This window comes from Patiria miniata, unplaced genomic scaffold (genome assembly GCF_015706575.1).
Source record: "Patiria miniata isolate m_02_andy unplaced genomic scaffold, ASM1570657v1 HiC_scaffold_29, whole genome shotgun sequence".
Taxonomy (NCBI): domain Eukaryota; kingdom Metazoa; phylum Echinodermata; class Asteroidea; order Valvatida; family Asterinidae; genus Patiria; species Patiria miniata.
In genome coordinates this window covers 16,911,309-16,931,601 of record NW_024037068.1, presented here as the reverse complement: position 1 = coordinate 16,931,601, position 20,293 = coordinate 16,911,309, and the positions used below count along the sequence as shown (strand labels likewise).

The following is a 20,293-nucleotide window of genomic DNA, read 5'->3' as shown; positions in this document are numbered from 1 at the left end:
AACAAAGGGTGATTTTGCAGTGGTGTTCTTTCAGTAAGACATTGTCCATTTTATGTGTTTTTTTTCTGCTGAAATTATGAGCCCAAACATTTGTTCATTGAAGACATTTGAGAGAAAAGTTTGCTCACTGGCTTACTGCCATGAGCTGACACATCAACTCTTTCGCTACGGCGAGCCGCTGACAGCAGCACACAACAATTGTACAAGTCGTACGGAAAGCCGCTGGCAGCGGCTCGGTTTACGTCGTCGTGAATAAACAGGGTATCCCCATGACGTGTGCCTTGTCTACACAATTTATATCGTATAACCTCTGACCCTAGTTTGTTTCCGTCTCGCCGGGGTCTGCTGCAGGTTATTGTGAGCAGTTTGTTTACAGAGATACATTTAAAGATGGCGGCGTCTACATCGACACACGGCGGAATCTCCAGCGATTTATTAGATCCACACGGGACGAAATCAGTAAATTATAATTAAATCCGAGCGGTCGGAGAGGCAAGGGCAGGGGATTAGGAAGGGGAGGGTGGGCATGAGGATGGACACAGGGACAGCATGGGAGGGAAGGGGCACAGGAGTGAGAGCAATTAGTATGGGGATGGGGATGGAGGTGGGGATGGGAATAGGGATGGGGATGGGTATGGGTATGGGGATGGGGATGGGGATGGAGGTGGGGATGGCGATGGCGATGGCGATGGCGATGGGGATAGGGATGAAAATGGGGATGGGTATCGGTATAGGGATGGGGATGGGGATGGGGCTAGGGATAGGGATGGGAATGGGGATGGGGATTGGGATAGGGATGAAAATGGGGATGGGGATGGGTATAGGGATGGGGATGGGGATTGGGCTAGGGATAGGGATGGGGATGGGGATGGGGATTGGGATAGGGATGAAAATGAGGATGGGGATGGGGATGGGGATGGAGGTGGGGATGGCGATGGCGATGGCGATGGGGATGAGGATGGGTATTGGGATAGGGATGAAAATGGGGATGGGGATCGGTATAGGGATGGGGATGGGGATGGGGCTAGGGATAGGAATGGGAATGGGGATGGGGATTGGGATAGGGATGAAAATGGGGATGGGGATGGGGATTGGGATAGGGATGAAAATGGGGATGGGGATGGGGATGAGGATGGGGATGGGGATTGGGCTAGAGATAGGGATGGGGATGGGGATTGGGATAGGGATGAAAATGGGGATGGGGATGGGGATGGAGATGGGTATAGGGATGGGGATGGGGATGGGGATGGGGATAGGGATGGGGATGGGGATGAGGTTAGGGATAGGGATGGGGATAGGGATGGGGTGGGGATAGGGATAGGGATGGGGATGGGGATGGGGATGGGGATGGGGATGGGGATGGGGATGGGGATGGGGATGGGGATAGGGATGGGGATGGGGATAGGGATAGGGATGGGGATAGAGATGGGGATGGGGATGGGGATGGGGAGGGGAATTGGGATGGGAGTAGGGGTAGGGATGAGGATGGGGATGGGGATGGGGATGGGGATTGGGATTGGGATGGGGATGGGGATGGGGATGGGGGTAGGGATAGGGATGGGGATGGGGATGGGGATAGGGATGGGGATGGGGATGGGGATGGGAATGGGGATGGGGGTAGGGATATGGATGAGGATGGGGATGGGGATGGGGATGGGGTAGGGAGGGGGATAGGGATGGAAATGGGGATGGGATTGGGATAGGGATGGGCATAGGAATGGAGATGGGGGTGGAGATGGAAATGTGGATGGAGATTGGGATAGGGATGGGGAAATGGATGGGGATGGGGATGGGGATGGGGATGGGGATGGGGAAGGGAAGGGGATAGGGATGGGATGGGGATGGGGATTGGGATTGGGATAGGGATGGGGATTGGGATGAGGATGGGGATGGGGATAGGGATGGGGATGGGGATAGGGAGAGGGATGGGGATGGGGATGGGGATGGGGATGGGAATAGGGAGGGGGATAGGAATGGAGATTGGTTGAAGGGAAGTAGCCATGGGCGTAGCCATAATTTTTTCTTTGGTGGGGGAGAACAAATCCGTGTACCTTCTCCAGCCTATTCTCAGTTTACTGCTTCGAGGGTGGGCGGGAGTGGAACATTTTGCCCACCCCATCCGCATTGACAACCCTGCAGTCGGCCATTTTGTTAAATGTGTATTAAGAGGTTTTGGAAAGACAAAGATGTCTCACAGAAAACGAAGCTGCGTCTTGTAAATGCACTCGTCCATTCTGTTCTCCTATATGGCTCAGCAGCTTGGACTTTCAAGACGGCTGAAAAAGATGCACTCCTATCGCAAAACCCTGAACATCTCTTGCCAAGACAAGGTGCGAAATGACGAGGTGTGGAGCAGAATTTCGGCTGCCGGCAATCCACCGGAGTTAATCACCTTATTCATATAAATAAATCCAACTTGCCTGGTTTGGTAACGTATCGAGGATGGCAAACAGCAAACAGCAGAGTTTCCAAACGAGTCCTGACTGGGAAAAATAGACGGGATAGGCCAAGGAAGAGATGGGAAAATCACATCAATAAACAGCGCCTTCTACCTGGAACACCGCAGAGCGCAAGACAAACATGAGTAGGGAGCGAAAACTGGTGGAGCCAACGTCCTTTGGGAAATGTTGCAGGATTAAATTAGATTAGATTAGATTGGAAGCAGCAGGAGGAAGTGTTGGTACTGTGTCATTGATTTCGAGAATGCCGAAGGTGACTAGAGAAACGAAGTAGATGATGACATGGGGTCATAGCAAATGCAGACGTATTTCTCATTGCTCTTACCTGTGCGCGAGAAGGTATACGTCTGTCCATCGATGGCCTGATAAGATTCATGAGGCGACCATACGGTGCTCTGTGATGTATGTTTCCGATGAATAGGTAGGGCTGAAAATAAATCAGGGATTTGATAACAACTTACAATGGACAATAGCCAAGGTATTTTATCCTTTCCTTCTATGGAGGTCTTGCTGGAAATATAAAAAAAACCCATAATATTCGAAAGTCGTGAACCCCCCCTCAAAAAAACCAAAAGCACATGCCTTCTACCTCCCTCTGACGCGACCCCCCCCCCCCAACGACATCTGAATGTGGTGCAATCTATGACGTTTTGGACTTAACTTCTTTTAAAAACATGAGTTGCTACTCTTTCAAGGGGTAAAAAGCTGCAACATTGACTGACAAATTCAACTGAAAGCTCAAAAAGTAAATGCAAACTAGAAAAATCGACTCGAAACGTAAACTCCAATTTCGACAAGACCACAAAATAGAATTCATCCTTAAATTTTACATGGCCAACAAAACAGTGCACATGCACCCCTAGAGGTTTTGCATACAATTACCATGGGGCAGGTGGGTGAATGTACATGTGTGTACATTGTACTATGCGCATTGTACATCTACATGCATGTACACAATTTTGTCAACAAATAAGGCGAGCCCTCAAATTAGAATCCCTCCCCGGACCGTTCGGGGTTGAGCCCGCCCAGTATGTTGAAGGGATTGGGATCTTGCATGGAAACGATCGGCCTGGATTAACTCCACCAGGCTTCTGCACCATGGCTCTGGCTCATCACAAAGGAATCAATTTGCGACGCGCTAATCCTCCAGTAGGCAACAATGACTGTGATGAGCTTCATAGAAGTTGCCGCTGGGCTGAATAATCCTCCAACAATGGCCAGACTTCAATTTATGTTGCCTATTGTGAAACCCTGATTCACCAGTTTGGACGGATTGGGGCGTCACGCTTCAGTGACCGGGTGGCTTCTGGCTTCGTACCGATTGGGGTGAAAGAAATTAGCATACCGGACCCGGTACCCGAACGGTCTGTTATCTGATGGCTCGCCTAAGTATATTCCGTTCTGAACGTATATTTCTGGATTTTCACGCTATTCGAAAATTGAAAGTGACCTTGCACAATTTCTTTGGTGTAATCGAAAAAAGAAACTAGCTGTCCAAATATCGGTTTCTGATGACGAGAAGAATTATTTTTCTTTAAGTCAACCAAACCATTTTGCAATAAACATTGTGGTAAAAGTCCGTTATATTTTGTTTTGGAACGTATTTTAAAACAATAGTGCAGACTGCGAGTGGCGCAAGTTGCGCCATTTTCGGTTCAATTTGCCTGGAGTCTAAGATGTCACATGGTCGGAAGTTATAAATATTCTGTCTTAAGGCCAATGTAATCAACGAACATTTTCAAGCCATATATTATATTTCAAGCAAATATTAAATATTAAGCAAATTCAAATATAGCATGATTTTGTACAACGAAAACAACATTATAAATTAGCTCAACTTCCCACCCTGTGCACATTCTAACAAAAGTGGCCATTAATGCACATCAAAAAGGAATTAATGAAGGAGGGCAAAACAGAGGGCAGTATTTTAATGCTGTCCCAACTCAAAGGCCAGATAGAGGGGTGGCTCAACTGACCCCATGGCTCAATTGAGCCCATGGTTTAACCTAGCTGAACGTGGGCTTTCCTCAGATAATTCATCTGGGCTTTTTCTCCCACCTCTAAAACAATCAGTATTCGGTTTGCACATTTTAACTGCTGTCGTCACCAGACCGGAAAGGTGGGAAATAACGTGTACGTGTACATATTAAATGCAGGTAGTGACATTTTATCATAAAAAAGCATTTGTTCGCAACTAAAGCGATTTTCCTGGGGAGGCTGAATGTTATGTTTCTGTTCCTGTTCAGACAAAAAAAAGATTAACAACTAGGCAATGTTCAATGAAATAGTTTTCGTCTCATTCACTATGGCGTTTGTAACACAATACGTGTACATAACAGGTACTGACATTTATCTAAAAGAAGCATTTTTAACTCAGTTGTAAAGACATATTTTAATGGGGAAGCTGAATGTTATGTTTCTTCTCCTGTTCAGACATAAAACAATTCACAACGTCCAATGAAGTAGTTTTCGTCCCGATTATTTTAACGTTTGTAACACAATAAACGCAATGCTATGGTTTCCTTTTTTTGTGGCCACGGTGGTTCAAGAGTGGCCATCAACTTTTCAACCACCAGAAAATGCAGATTGCATATTTTGTCACAATGGTTCCAAAGTAGCCATCGGTTTTATTTTCTGCTTGCACCTACAAACTGATAACTTTTCCCAATTACCCTGCCTCCTCTTATCATGATTATGTGTGAACAAGCCTTCATCTGCTAACAGGTTTGATGCGTGAGGACGTAGCCGCTCTTTACAGCGCTCTCGTCGTTTGCTATTCTGACACTTTGTACATCGAATGAATAGGTGCACTGGACACTAATAATTCTATGTTACAACTGATAATGTAACAACCAACGGATAATGTATCACCATCCGATAATGTCACACAAATTGACCGATGCTGTATCACTAACCGATAATGTAACAGAAATTGACCGACAGTGTAGTAAAAATGTACTGCACTATCAGTTGATTGTTGATACATTATCGGTCATAACCGGTCGGTGATCATTATCCGTTGTAAGATGGAATTTTGCGTCGGGGTGATATAAATCAAATTAGGTTTTGCCCGTCGATGCAGGGCAAAACCTAATTTGATTCATTATCCGTTGGTTATTACATTATCAGTTGTAACATCCTATTCCAACCAGCAACATTCTAATAGCGAGGCATTAACGCCCTTTCCCTATAAAACAGATGAATAGAAAAGAAAAGGCTTGTATGCACAAGAACCACAAATACGGCATCTTTTATCTTGTCTTGCGGGACCCTATATGGCCCGGTTTAATTTTGACGTCTCTTCTCCTTCGTAGGTGAAAAAAAACAGTATGCATGTACATGTAAAAAAGCAATGTGATGAAGAAGACTAGAGAAGAATACCGTTAATACCCCTTACATTGGCTTCTTGAAACGCTGATTTGATAGGCGCTGACATTATAATGCGGCAAAAACCTGGGCGATTTATGTGGAAGCCTAAACAATTATCCCGGCCGACTCTTCTGTCCAGGTGGAATAGTAATCCGATCGGGCTGAATGCTATTTCGCATGGGCGTATTACTATTATGTTGGATAACGGTTCCACCCGAGCGGATAACTATTGATAAAAAAGGCTCATATCATTAACTTGGAAATCGTAGCGTACATTATATTACCGTGACGTCATTTTGACTTCTTTATGTATTAAATTTATTTCTCAAAATGAAATTGAAAATAAAACTAATTTCTTTGAAACGGGTTGAGGGATGAAAAATGAAACCTGGTGTAACCATAATAGTACAAAAACTTGGAAAAATGTGACTTCATGACATTATAAGGCTATCACATTAAAAGCGATTTAAGGTTAAAGGATTTTTTTTATAATACTGAAAAAAAAATTACCTTGGACAACATTAATTCCAGAGCAGTGAGAGCCCGAAGCCGCTTGACTTTTAATTCCGGTTTTAATAAAAGTGCAATATATCAAGACAAAGACTTGTTTTGCACTTTTCATGCAATTCTTACGGGACTTAGAAACAAAGTTGTAGGAATTGCATTGCACATTTTAACCCGTTTTTCTCCGCCCCGGTGCGAAAATCATATCATTGTTTGTTTGATTTACCTACCTGCAAGATCGCAGCTACCTTGTTGAAAGCAACAGCAGACAAACATCACCGGGAGCAACAGACGGCAAATGTAGACGTCCCAGCCATAACGTGATACCTTCAACGGCCCAGCCATGTTTGTGATGTCTGATGGTAGTATTTCTATCCGCATCGTTGGCTGATAAATATGTGTAAAGGATCGCGAGTGCGCGAATGTTCTACAGCGGTAGCAATATCTCTAATCACCATTTAAAAGAGCACTTTGGGCCAGCAATGCTGAGGCATACGTTGCTATACATGAAATTGACGTTCAGGTTGACTTCCACAGCCAAGGCGAAACTGTGACAACCAATCGTAGGCGTCCTTACGAAATTAATAATTTGTATTACTATAGTCCTTAGCGCGTCGCTTTCTAATCCTGTGGTTTCTCAATTCCGACCAACCATTTTTTGGCCTCCGACCTATGCTGCCGACCCTGTCCTGAATTTCCTAACTAGAAAACAAAGTGCAGAATTGGGGAAAAACCGCCAAAGTAATATGTATAATATGTTACGTTGCCTTCACAACGGTACGGTGCGTTACGGATTAATCCGAGGTACCAGCACCACGCTGTGTCAACACAAGATTTGAAGAACCAGTATGGACAGGCTAAATGTTTACTGCCTATAAAACTGGTGTCATCTAAAAGCGTTATCTCTATGCTTTTCAATGATACCTTGTTTACATTTCCAGGGTCGTGCATCACTGAGCCCCACTGTCATTCGATCTTGATGCAAACTTGCAGTGGGTTCACTTTCATGTCAAACACAATAGGCATGGCGCGCATGAGAATAAGTATTCAAGAAGAAAACACGCGTGCATAAAAAGAAGAAAAAAAACCAGGTCGGATTGGTTTTAAAACTGGATTTTATTGTTCGTCAATAATTTCTCGTTTTGACCAAGCCACGTTAAAAAAATTTAACCCGAGGATTAACATTCAAGCCATTTCAGAGACATTTCTGTAATAATAGGAACACGGTGCTTAGTGGTATTTTTTTTTAAGAAAGTGAACCAACTGCATTTTTGCATCCAGTTTTCAAGACAATGATGATTACTGACTAATACATTTTAAGTTTTTGTACAGCCTAAAGTGTGAATGTTTATGAAATAAAGCAATAGTCGTATTTTGTATTTTGACGCGAGTCTCGGTTATTGTCGAAATAACTAAAATGTGCATTTCATTTTTACTAGAATAAGGTTATACTCGACATGGAATAAACTTCAGATATCAAGTTCCAATTTCAATTTTTTCTAAGTGTTGGCCAGTAATCACACAGTCTTGCTTGTCATGAGCAATTATTTTTGTTTTACATAATATATTACAAATCTCATTTTTAAAAAAAATATAACAATGATGCCACAGTGTTAATTTACTAAACTACCCTAAAAGGCAGTTGACAACATTTGCACAAATCTCAAAATGAAATTTTGAAATTATAATGAAACAGCTAGCTTGGTTAATAATAGCACCAATCATTCTGTGAAATCGTTTCGCCCGGTATGATGTTAATTTTAAGATTTGTAAATTCATTGTGCAAAGATCTTCCGAACAAACGTTCATTGGATGATTTTTTTTTCTTCAAATAAGCCACCTATTGACCTCTTGCGTACGTTCGGTACACTCGGATTTTATTTCCATTGGAGTTTACTAGCAAAACGCATTCAGAAAGCTGCAGCGTGATGGTTGAAAACCATTTGTGTTTTCGCTTGTTTTGTCTATAACACAAAACATTAAACACGTCAGTGAAACGATATGTTCTATAAATGACTATTCCCAAATTCAGAAAATAATGGCAACTGCAAATCTTGTATACATGTACTACCTTTAACGTCCATATAACCTTGTAAATGATGTTGTTTAACAACGGCTTACAGCAAAAAACTCCGTGAAAATCATCCAAAAGAACAGAGAATATATTTTTATTCTTTAATTACAGTAAATAATTAATGGTGAACAAGTATTTGTCCACTGTAATTCTACAGCATCCATTATAAGCTACAAAGGTCATTGTTGAAAACCGCCTCGTGCTGGATGTTCATTTGTGTTTTAATCGAAGCTACATGTTACTTAAACAACCCTAAATATTATAAAATGTTCTTGACATTAATGTATACTGTCTTGAATTTCTTCCTTCACAAAAAGTTAATCAGAACTTTCTTTTTGGGGGGCAAAGCACGTCCTCCACAAATCCTTGTATTTTCTATAGTATGTTCTTAATTTATCATTTTTTTCTTGGGAGGGTGGGTGATATTTACCCACCCCACCCCCATGACACACCTGCCGCCCCACCCCTCCGGTTGACAATTTAGAGGCTTGCACCGCTTTTCCAATTGTGTTTTTTTTTGGTGTCATTTGTCAAAGAGTGAAAGGCTATGGTTGCCAATTAAGGCAGGTGAGGACAAAAAGTAATCGCCATGAAAAGTGGCGCAAGCCTGTAAATACAGCCTTGTATAAAATTGGTCACTGCTCAGTCAACCGTGAAGGTAAGGACATGATCAGGGTGTCATTTTAAAGAGGAGATGCAACCCTAACATAGGATATCTCCCTTTGATTCACATGTGCCCTACTTCTGTCCCAATTAGCAATATTATCTCGATTTCGTGGTTTTTTTTATCCACCCTGTGTAGCGCACCAAATGCGCCCTAATTTGCATTGGCATTAATGTGGAAGGTACACGGCTTTTACAACATATGATACAGGAGAAAAACATCACATGTCAAGCAAATGAGTGCCGTTGTTGACAGTAATTTCACTGAAAGCGATGAAAATGCGTCTGATGTTGACATGAACACACCCCTGTGTACTCGCTCTTCGGATGTTCCACTGACCGCCCGGGCATGAAGGCAATCAAAGTCACCATGTCCGTTGACAACAACGACCTCGTCATGGAGGTTGACACCGGAGCAGCGCTTTCGCTTGTATCAGAACAGACATTCAAGTCACGGTGGCCAAACGCGAACCTGCAAAAGACAAAACTCAAACTCCGCACCTACACCGAGGAACAAGTTTCAGTTCTCGGAAACTTTAATGTGGAAGTTGACTACAACGCAAGGATGTTCAACCTTCGCTACTCGTTGTTAAAGGCGATGGACCAAACCTTCTTGGACGAAACTGGCTTCAAGAAATTAAACTTGACTGGCAGCAAATCAACATTCTGCACACGACTGCTACTACTAGCGTTGAGGAAGTACTCAAAACTCATTCTGCAGTGTTTAAGGATGAGTTGGGTACCATGAAGGGAACAACCGCAAAGATCTACGTCGACAAGGACGTCCGACCACGATTCTGAAAAGCACGCGTAGTACCGTACGCCATGCGAACATTGGTGGACAATGAACTTGACCGTCTGCAAGCTGCAGGAATCATCGAACCGGTTGAGTTCTCCGAGTGGGCAGCGCCTGTAGTTCCAGTCCTCAAGTCAGACAAGTCTTCCGTGAGAATCTGCGGGGACTATAAGCTAACGGCGGAAATGCTGATGGGTCGACGCTTACGCTCCCACCTTGATCAGCTTCGCCCTGATGTAGCTCAGCGTGTCATCAAACAACAGGAAAAACGGAAACATCATCACGACAAGCACGCCAAGACACGTGTGTTTGAGATTGGTGACACAGTCCTAGTTCGCAACTTCACTGAGACTGGCTACTTATGGCTACCAGGCACCATTACAGGCTATGCTGGTCCAGTCTCCTTCAAAATCCGCTTAGTTCACAATGGTTGCGAGATCAAACGACATGTTGATCATCTTCGCAAACAAGAGAGCATACCACATGAACCACATCACGAGTCACACAATCTGGCCGACGACATTGACTTCGGCTCTGCTATCGCCGTCCCACTTCCAGAACAACCCGCCGTGGAAAATGTCATCCCTCCAGCAACCAACGACCAGCCAGAACCACAAGCATCGGCCGAACCTGAACCGCAGCCTGTTCCACCAGCTGACAGGAAATACGCATCAGGAATGCACCTGACCGCTATGGATTTACAAACACTTAATCTGCATGTTCACATAGGTTAAGTACAGCTGCACACATCTGAGGCAGAATGATCCTCAGTGCAGTTTGTTGCAAGTCAGGGTAGTCCACCCCTGTACTTAAAAGTTTATCACGTTTGTTATTTGTTGTAACTTGTAAGTTGCAAAAGTTTTTTTAAAAACATATAACAGTTTTCGATTCGGCCTGGATAAAGTGATTTTTTTAACAGTTGTGCTAAAGATTTTGAAATTGATCCATAACTTGCTTCACATAAGTTAAAGCTTTAATAGGACAGGTTTCATTATAGGGAAGAGGAGTGTAATATTCCGCCAATCGACAAAAAGGTGAAGCACTTTTTTGTACCTTTCACTGGGACGAGAAAGACTTCATCAACTACACAGGGACGAAGAAATGACAATAGCAAAACCAATTTAGGTATTGCAATACCTGCAAGTTTAGTTCGTAATTCGAAAAAAATCACTGATACAAAGTAATGATGATTTCACGATATGTTACATACGTCCACCGGTACAACCAAGCAGTTACCGTCAATTTTGTCAAGAATTTAGACCCATGTTCGAAATAGTTGATACAAATCAACATCCATATAGACTTTAAAGCGGTCTTAAACATACTTTTTAAAACCGGCTAAGCACATCACCAAAGAAAATTATATATCTCGAAGTTAATGTAAATTGATCGGCTCTGCTAAGACAATCCATTTAATGAGCTTCTCCCTTCCTAAAAAAAATATGAGGATTAATAATTGCCTAATACACTCGGCAATTTATCTGGTCCTGCAACTTAACAGGTGTCGACCGTTATGTACATATAGCGTAGAAATCAGAACAAACGCGAGAACCAGCTCGGGATCGGGTTGCCAATAGTCGGCTAGATTAGTTCAACTATTCCAGGCCTAAGGTACATCTGAGAAAGACGGTTGAACTATGGTTAACGACGATTCTCGCTCGAACTTGCTTTAGTGCAATAAACACTGAACCTGCAGTCTTTTGCACAGCTGTGACGCTTGTAGTGATTGTACGCGATCACTCACTCGATGCTGCCTGTTGCCGAACGAGTGAGTGAGCAAGTGATGCTGTTCGAACCTTGGCCAGGTTTCAGGTACACGTAATCTTCTGGATTAAGATTTCCCATCTCCAGATAACCCTGTAAATAAACGAAAAATAAGTATTGAACCACGAAAAAAGCAAACCATATAGGCGCAGTGAATATTAAACTTGTTGAAAGAGTGAAAACCGTGCACACTATTATTTGATTACGAAACACAACTTCGTAAATAGCACTCTTTATTCAAAAATGTCATTGGAGATCAACTATTTTTGCGGGTTGTTTAGTACCAGAAAGATCTTTAAACCAAGTAAGGTTTTCGGATAAAAATTATGTAGATCACATTTAGGAAAAACGCAAGTATCATGCTTTCAACGTTGTTTTGTGCAACTTGATCAGTAGCTTTATAGTAATTAAGTTGTTTTTTCTTCCATTTCGAGCGTGAATTAGGATGAGTCCGCGTATAGTTACATGCCTTTCAAATTGTATTTGTTCTTGTCGTAAATACTGCTTATAAACAACGAAGTAAGCCCAAACTTTGATAAATCATTGCAGTGTGTCGATCATGAAGTAGAAAAGTTGCAACATGATCGGTCGTAATAACAAGAATGACTTTCCTGAGTGCGATCAGGGTTGTATACAGCGACAGAATGCTTATGGCAGAAAATATGAGAAATAAAATGACAGGTGATCAGTACACCTGCTTGGAAACTGAATACCCACCGCTGCATCTGCAAGGATGTCGTCTATGGTGGTGTGAAGACCAGCGAAATCCGGCCTGTCTTCAGGTTTCTCCTGCCAGCAGTCCATCATTATCTGGTATCTGCAATAGAAATATATTTCAGTGTGTAGAGACATGAAAATTGATCCCTGATGATAACGATATAATAGCAGAAACGGAAGATGGAAACACTGGTGAGGAAAGAACTGAATTGTGTCGATTGTTGGTTTTCAGAAGAACCTGAGGTGAAATCTCGATTTTGTTTTGGGTCAATATACTGACTGTCATCGAATAGTTGGTCCTGTTTCTAATGATAAATGGAGCATACAGACCGAAACATCTACTAACCAGCCTTCAATCCTCTGAGAACTATCATTTTTACTAAAATATTTCCAACACATTTTTTTCTCCGCAATTTTCTCCCTGTTTGTGCACTGGCCTGCAAATGCCACATAATCGCATTTAATCAGATACAATAATATGCTACATACGATTAATACCAACCCCATGCTGACGATAATGATAATAATAACAGGTATTTACAAAGCGTCTTTGCCAATGAAAGGATTCAAAACGCTGTAAACAAATCAACAGAATTGGAAACAAATTAAATCAAAACAAATGTGTTCTTTACGAGTCCCTTGAACTGTTCAAGAGGTGATGCATCCCCGATGGTGATGGGGATAGAGTTCCATGTTTTTGGCCCTGCAACGGAGAAGGCACGGTTCCCTTTATTCGTGGTGGTGCGAGGGATGAGCAAATTGACTTCCCAGGGGAGACCTTGCCGTTCAGGTTTGCTGAGGCCCACAACATCGGAAATGTATGGGAACTTGTTGGGCACGGTTTTGTACATGTTGAGTGTTGTCTTGAGCACGGTCCGTACGTTAAATGATGGAAGCCAGTGAAGTATTTAGAAACTGCAGTGGCAAGAAGCAATATATGGCGCAAAGTGCCTTGCTCTGAGTATTTTTAATAGCTACAAAAAATGGCAACCAATTGCAGATAATTAAGGAGTTACTGACCCAGATCGACCCAATTAGACTTACATGTCGTCGCTACAATGCTCTGGTTTAGGTAGTCGGTAGCCCTGCTTTATTTCATCGATGACCTTTTGCGATGACATGCCGGGGTATGGATGCGATCCTGATGAAAAGGTGATACAGAACGTGAGTACAGAGTCAGGCAATAGTTATTGATCGATCTGTCACAACCCCATATTGGGGCAATTTGGGGTGAAGCAGTCGTGAATTTAAGGTATAGTGACGTCAGTTTGCGTTTTGCTATAATCAAAGATACCGTTTTATAACCATACATTTTCAAAATGGCATTGAGTTACTATCTGAAAATGTGCTTCAGTTAAATACGTGATTAACAGGCCTATACTTTTTATACCCCTAAAATCTAGTCACTCATTGAGGATGCCCACATTTGGCCAGAAACAAATTGTTGGGTGCGGTTAAGTGAACAAGTTAGACTCCTAAAATACGAACTTTTTTGTCGTACTGCTTATGCGTAAGTGAACATGATAATGACAGTGGTAAGTCACATGCGACGGTTCGAGTTCATATAAGGTAAACAGACAGGATTTCATAGCAGTCCTAATGTCATAATGACAGCGGTATCAAGACATGAGAAAGGAGCCTCCCAAATACACTTCTAAACTTAACGGAGTTTCCGACTCACCTAACGTAACCAGTTCCCACAGAAGAACACCAAAAGACCATACGTCACTCTTGCTCGTGTACATATTACTAATCAGTGACTCAGGAGCCATCCAACGAACTGGTACCCTGCCCTGATGAGTACAAATAAACAACAGTCTGATGAAGATCGTTTCCATACCTTGGTTTTCAGAAAGAACGAGTGTTCAAGTGCTGATGTTGATGATCTTATGTTTTCTCTCAAATTGTTTGTTGTTGCCCTCCCTGGCCTCCTATAGTTTTCGGTTTCGCCATGATGTGACTAGGATCTATTGTGATGATGCGACGAGTGATTTTGAATAGGTTTGTAATCTGGTGGTTATCACGTCTCACTTGGATCGAGGGAGATTCAATACAAGGTTGTTAGCATGTTAATCACACTACTGTTTCTTGAGTATAGTCACCGCAAACAAAATCTTGCATCTCTCCTGGGAAACTCCTCAAGAGATGATATGTGGTTCACTCTCATTGGATTCCAAGCAGTAATTATGGTCGCACAAATGTGAAGTAGAACCTCTCTTTGATTGGATTTTATAGAACACAATGTGGAAATTAGGCCTTATGAAGTTGACAGCCCTTGATGTTTTTGCAAGTGATTGATGCATTAGCAGAAGGCGCCGTTCTTTTACTTTTTACTTTTTACTTACGTGCCTCTCTGGAGATTTCATGAAGTGAATATTACTCAACTAAAACTTTCGGAATCTGCGCTGGCTTCCTTTCTTAACTGACTATTTCTGGATGTATCAATGGAAAGCCGCAAGGCGCCAACCTGATTCCTAGTAAGATCCAGCCACCAGAGGGTGGCCTCTAAAGTGCGTGTACTAAATGATAATTATGTTGTATACCTGTGATTGCATTTCGTACTGGCTTTTCTCGGCCACGTCTCGAGCCAGTCCAAAGTCAGACACCTTGCATACCAATCCCTCGCCAAGGAGGATGTTACGGGTCGCCAAGTCCCTGTGGATGCACTGTGAGAAGACAAGACAATAAACTACATCAGACTAGGGACCCAAGATAATGTGTGGGAAAGAATTAATGTGGAGTCTGTGTGATATGGCAAAAAAATGACAAACTTTTTAAATCAGTACCAGTACTTAATGCTACAGAGGCATTGTTACAAGTTTGGTTTGTAGAGCAATCAGAATGAGAGTGAATCTGCGTTAAAGGGGACCCGTCCAGAGCAAAATCATGCTAAGGGGATGATATAGAAATTGGAAAAAAAATAAGTGGTGAGAAATAATCAGTTGAGAACAAGTTGTAAATAATTAACAAGGCGTTTCAGTTGATAACCGGCCTTTTTGTATTGTAAGCAAGCTGCTTTTTTTTTTGGGGGGGGGGGAGGGGGGAAGGGGGGGGGGTTGTCTGTTAAGGTTGAAATGTTTGTGTGTGTTGTTTTTTAATTTGCATTTGCTTGGTAGATTAATAATCCTTAATGACTAACTACACACAAAAGCTCCAGCTGGACGCACAACTACTAATCCTGCATCTTGGTAACGAGGCACACTGAAAGTGACGCATTGTCCACTGATTTATCTCCATTGACCTTACATCTACATGCGATCTCACCTGTTTCGATGCTAGATACTCCATCCCCCTGACCACCTGAGATGCGAAAGTCAGGATCTCCGTCGGTGTCAGGTCCTTCTTCTCCTTGAACTCTTCTTTCTTCAGGTAGAAGGGTTCGGTGCCCGTCCGAATGTGTCGCAGGTAGGTCTGCAGGTCTCTATAGGGAACGTACTCCAGGATTATGTACATCGGGTCTGGAGGGAAAGACATCAAAAATTAGTTAAAAGTACAAATCATCTCGTCTGCATGTATGCCACCTGAGGGCGCTACGCCTTTGGTGAATTCGCAGGAATAGACGAAGAGTTGTCAAAACCGCTCTCACTCACAACTTGATTCGGATAGTATGCACAAAATGAGACGCCTAGCATGGCAGTCAAGGCAAGTTCACTTTAACTTTGTGGGTATAATAAAGGGTGATTCAAAAAATAAGGGAACCCAAACGGGTGTTCCAATTGTTTTTTGAAAGAATCAGTAACAAAGGAAGTGATATTTCAGCAAAACAAAACTTTTCACATATCAAAAGCACATCAGAACACTCTCATAGCCATGATAATTGGCACTTATCATAACGTTAATTTCAGAAACACCTGCTGCTTTCAATGTAAAAGCCACACGCTTTATAATGTCTTAGCACGCTTTATATAGTCTTGTCCTGCCTTCTACTTGGCTACCACAGAGACTTATGGGATTATTATGGCATTTTAGGATACGACTGGTTTCATTTTTAATGGAATATCACGCATACCATAAATGAGATCCGTGGACAAGGTTAAAAACGGTGTTTATGTTCCAAATTCCAAAACTGTAAAAGTACATGAGCGATTTTAATTAATTTATTTTCACGAAAAGAAAGTTTATTTGTGAGGCTTTCATATTCTATATCTGGAAAGCGATAGATGCAGAACTTCTTTAGAAATAGGGGGCATCATTTGGGTTTCCTTTTCTTTTGACTCACCCTGATGTACACTCACTCACTAGGTCGGCCACTTTAAGACATAATTGCAGTCAGGTTTCAACCCGTATTGTTTCAATTTTCAAAACTTATCGAAACTCATCAAATTGGAGATGCAACTTTTTGGTACATTATTCGAATTGTACCTTTATCAGTGCAGTATCCGAGCATAGACAGGACATTGGGATGTCGGTCCAACATGGAATACAGTCGCAACTCTTTCTTGAAATCACTCTGATCGTTGGGTGTAGCACATTCTAAACAGTAGAGGAACAAGTATTTTTGTGTCAGAAAAGTGAAGAAAAAAAAGGCTGTTTGAGGTGCAATTTTGTAAGAAGGATTTCGAGGCAAAAATAAGCACAACTCTGGGTGTGACTGGTTTGGTGATAATCTACTGAAAGGCAGTGAATCATTTTCGGGTAGAGTACCCGCGAATTTGTGAAACTGTTCTATAAAAGTAAACAGTAAAAAATTGCAGTCTGTGATCGCCACATATGTTAAGCGTACGTGAACATTGTCCTAACTTTGCCAACGGGGGGGGGGGGGGGGGAGGGTGACGTCGCACTTTTTCAGCGTAAAGTGGACTAAATTTGTCCAACCATCGTCGACAAGCTTGCTTTGACTCGAATGGACCGGTCCGGATATTGCAATATTCCACCCCTGCTCCGCCCACCTTTGATTCGCGTACACTCTTCACAGTGCTTGTGACTGAAAATTGACCCCGCTATATTGCAGAGTGGTCAACTGTTCAAATGTCGTTATCTCATTAATAGTCAATGAAAGACTATCAAAGTCCCTCCAATAACTACAAATCTGTGTAGTACTTTAGGCCTATGAAAATGCCGTACCTTTCAACATCTTGACAGCCACCGTCGTATTGGTTCCCCTACGGATGATTCCCTCTGCCTCGGCCTTGTAGACCACAGCAAACGAGCCGCTGCCTAACTGGCCGAGGATGTGCAGTTTGTCCCGCGGGAACTCCTTGGCCGGTCCATTTAATTTCGATGTCGATGCTTGGAGAGTGTCAATCAAATAAACATTCGACAATTTCTGCAAGACGGTAAAAAAATCGTCAAAATGGAACGGACATTGTGCTTTTAAACAGTTTCCGAGTTAATAACAAGGTCAGATCGAACTTTCTAGGGCGAAATTGTTGACGACATGCACGTTCTTACGTTGTGAGTCCGCAAAGCGTCGAACCAATTTCAACTCTGGCATGTGCATTCTCAAAAAGTGGAAACTGGTCTTGACAAGGCATAATTAGGATGATTTAAAATGTGACAACTTTTGGCATAATCACATAAGATATTGCTCGACATTCTGACTAGATTTACAAAGGTATCTACCAACAATTAGGTACTCAAAGCGCTGGTAAATATGACTATTATTAAAGACAGGTAATGAAGTTCATGAGAAATATGAGACCCATTATGTAGCACCTTTTAAAAGGTTTAAATGCTGTGTGGCATATGGCAGCAACTGCAAGAAACCCCTTCATTTAACGTGGGTTCTTTAACACATGGGACCAACGGCTTCATGTCCCATCCGAAGGACGAGGCAATAACGGTAAAGCGCCTTGCTCAAGCTGAGAGCACAAGCACCGTGTTCCCGTCAGGATTCGAACCCATGTACCACAACACACTAGTCGAACACCGTAACTATTGGACCACATCACCCCTCAAACTCCAACATTTTGACCCGGAAATCTTGACAGAAGAGTTATTTTGACCCAAAAGAGTAAAAAAGGGATCGTTGATTCGTTCTGAAAAATTGTCTGAGTTTCTCGTCAGGCTTAAAAGACAGAATCTGTCATTATTTAGAAGCTGCTTTTTAGACACTGCATAGTCACCAGTGATTTTCTCATCACTTTTTTTCGGATGTAATACAAGATAGATAAAAACAAAATAAGACGTCTTTAGACACTACCCAGCACCTTTTGGATGAGCTCCTGTCCACGCCCTCTATCGACTGCAGACAGCCGGCTGCCTCTGCGCTTGCGCCGTGACCTTTTGACAAAGCAAACCACGACAATGACCAGCACGACAATCAAGACGACGACGACAACGACAATGACAACAACAACATTGATCGTCGTGGTGTTTGCAATAGCGTCTGCAGGAAAAAAACCCAAAAAACATAATCGATTACATTTCACCTTCAATAAGTTTTAAATCTTGGTTTTAACTTCTTTTTAAACTTGTCTTCTGAATGGTTAGAGTACATTCTTAAAAGTCCAAGGTCAAAGTTGATCAGGAATCCGAATCGTATTTGACACGATACTTTAGAGACTCAAAATGAGTTCATGTTCATTAAGTTGGTTATCTCCACGATCGGAGTCAACATAAATTTCATTCAACCTAAATCTATCACGATACATCACACATTAAATCTTTCAACATGGAAGCAAAGAGATTTGGATCTTTCTAGAATGAGTATGACGACTAATTATACAAGATTTTTTTACATGAATGCATATCATACTCGGCAATATAAATAGTCAGTGGAAAGACCAAGGTTAGTAAGTACACATGTATGAACAGGAACCAGATTATTTTCATGGCTAAAACAAGCTATGTGGCTAACATACCTAATGCGCTAAAAATGAAGAATATAATGTGTAATAAGAGAACTCAACAAAGTACTTCAAACAGACATACAAATGCAAATGATGTGGGTGATAACATGTAAAATTGGTTAAATATAGTGAGTAAGTAATGTATATATATATATATTTAAGCTATCGGTGTGTTTTATTTCTGTTCTAACAGTATTAGTGTTTTTGAATCAACTAGCGTTTTGGTGGGAGGACAAAAGCTTTCTAAAATTACTACTAAGTCTTGCTATCTGAGACAACATGAACTGATTGGAGATGTCGTGAACTTTAAAAGACAGACCGATGGTGATTCGAATATATATATTAAGTACCCACTCAAAACACACAATTCTACGCGAGTGACTTTATATATCGTCACTATATCACAAGAGGACGGACATGTGGATTTTTAAAAAAGACCGTTTTCGAGATAATTGCAAGAGAAGTTTCTCCAATTTTAAAACTGCAAAAACTACTACTTGGTGCCTTGAACAATTTCAAGAAAAGTAACTACTATTTCAATCACTGTTGCACATATTTGTCCCTAGTTTCATAGCATGGTACTTTTTAGTTCTGAAAAGAACTTGTCCTCCTGACGATGACTAAAGCAGGCTAGCCGAAACGTTGAGACCAAAGACAAGTTCTTTTAGAACAAAACTAAAACTAATGAGTGATACAAATACCCCACCATGCAAAGCCTAAAATCTGACAATGTACTCACTTTGGCAATCCCCTCCACTAAAACCGGCGGGGCAGGAACAGTTATAGAAATCACCGGTGGACTGTGGGATACACGTGCCGCCATTTTGGCAAGGGTTTGGGTTGATACAAACATTATCTACATGTATATGTAAAATAAATAGAGATTTAATCACCACAGAGCTTAATAGCAAATCATTTGTGAAATAGCCAATGTGAACCCCCAAACACTTCGGTCGCGTAATTTCTTATTCCCAGGACGGTAGGGACCAAATCATGAATAATTCAGTAATTTCGATCTGGCCAGAATGTTTATTCATGAGAACAATACAACGATATCAAGAGCATTGTTAGTAGGTAGAGTAGCCTATTGGGAACGTGGCGAGATGAGCTATGGAAACAACCATACCTGGTTCGAATCCACGTCGTCGCTGCTCAT

The 20,293-nt window shown here is 42.0% G+C and overlaps 2 protein-coding genes across 2 annotated transcripts; both read right to left on the bottom strand.

Annotated features, from left to right (window-relative positions):
• Window positions 1-456: 456 nt before the first annotated feature.
• Window positions 457-9,441, bottom strand: LOC119735228 (tetra-peptide repeat homeobox protein 1-like). The gene is made up of 2 exons (XM_038208934.1): window positions 9,410-9,441; window positions 457-754 (listed from the first exon to the last, which is right to left on the bottom strand). The coding sequence occupies exons 1-2, from the start codon at window positions 9,439-9,441 to the stop codon at window positions 457-459; spliced, it is 330 nt and encodes a 109-aa protein (XP_038064862.1).
• A 2,836-nt stretch (window positions 9,442-12,277) lies between these two features.
• On the bottom strand, window positions 12,278-20,293 carry LOC119735227 (tyrosine kinase receptor Cad96Ca-like). Its single transcript, XM_038208933.1, has 10 exons — window positions 20,259-20,293; window positions 19,877-20,037; window positions 18,496-18,674; window positions 17,411-17,612; window positions 16,709-16,819; window positions 15,611-15,804; window positions 14,890-15,012; window positions 14,028-14,139; window positions 13,391-13,487; window positions 12,278-12,446 (listed from the first exon to the last, which is right to left on the bottom strand). Exons 1-10 carry the CDS (start codon window positions 20,291-20,293, stop codon window positions 12,278-12,280), a joined length of 1,383 nt encoding a protein of 460 aa, XP_038064861.1.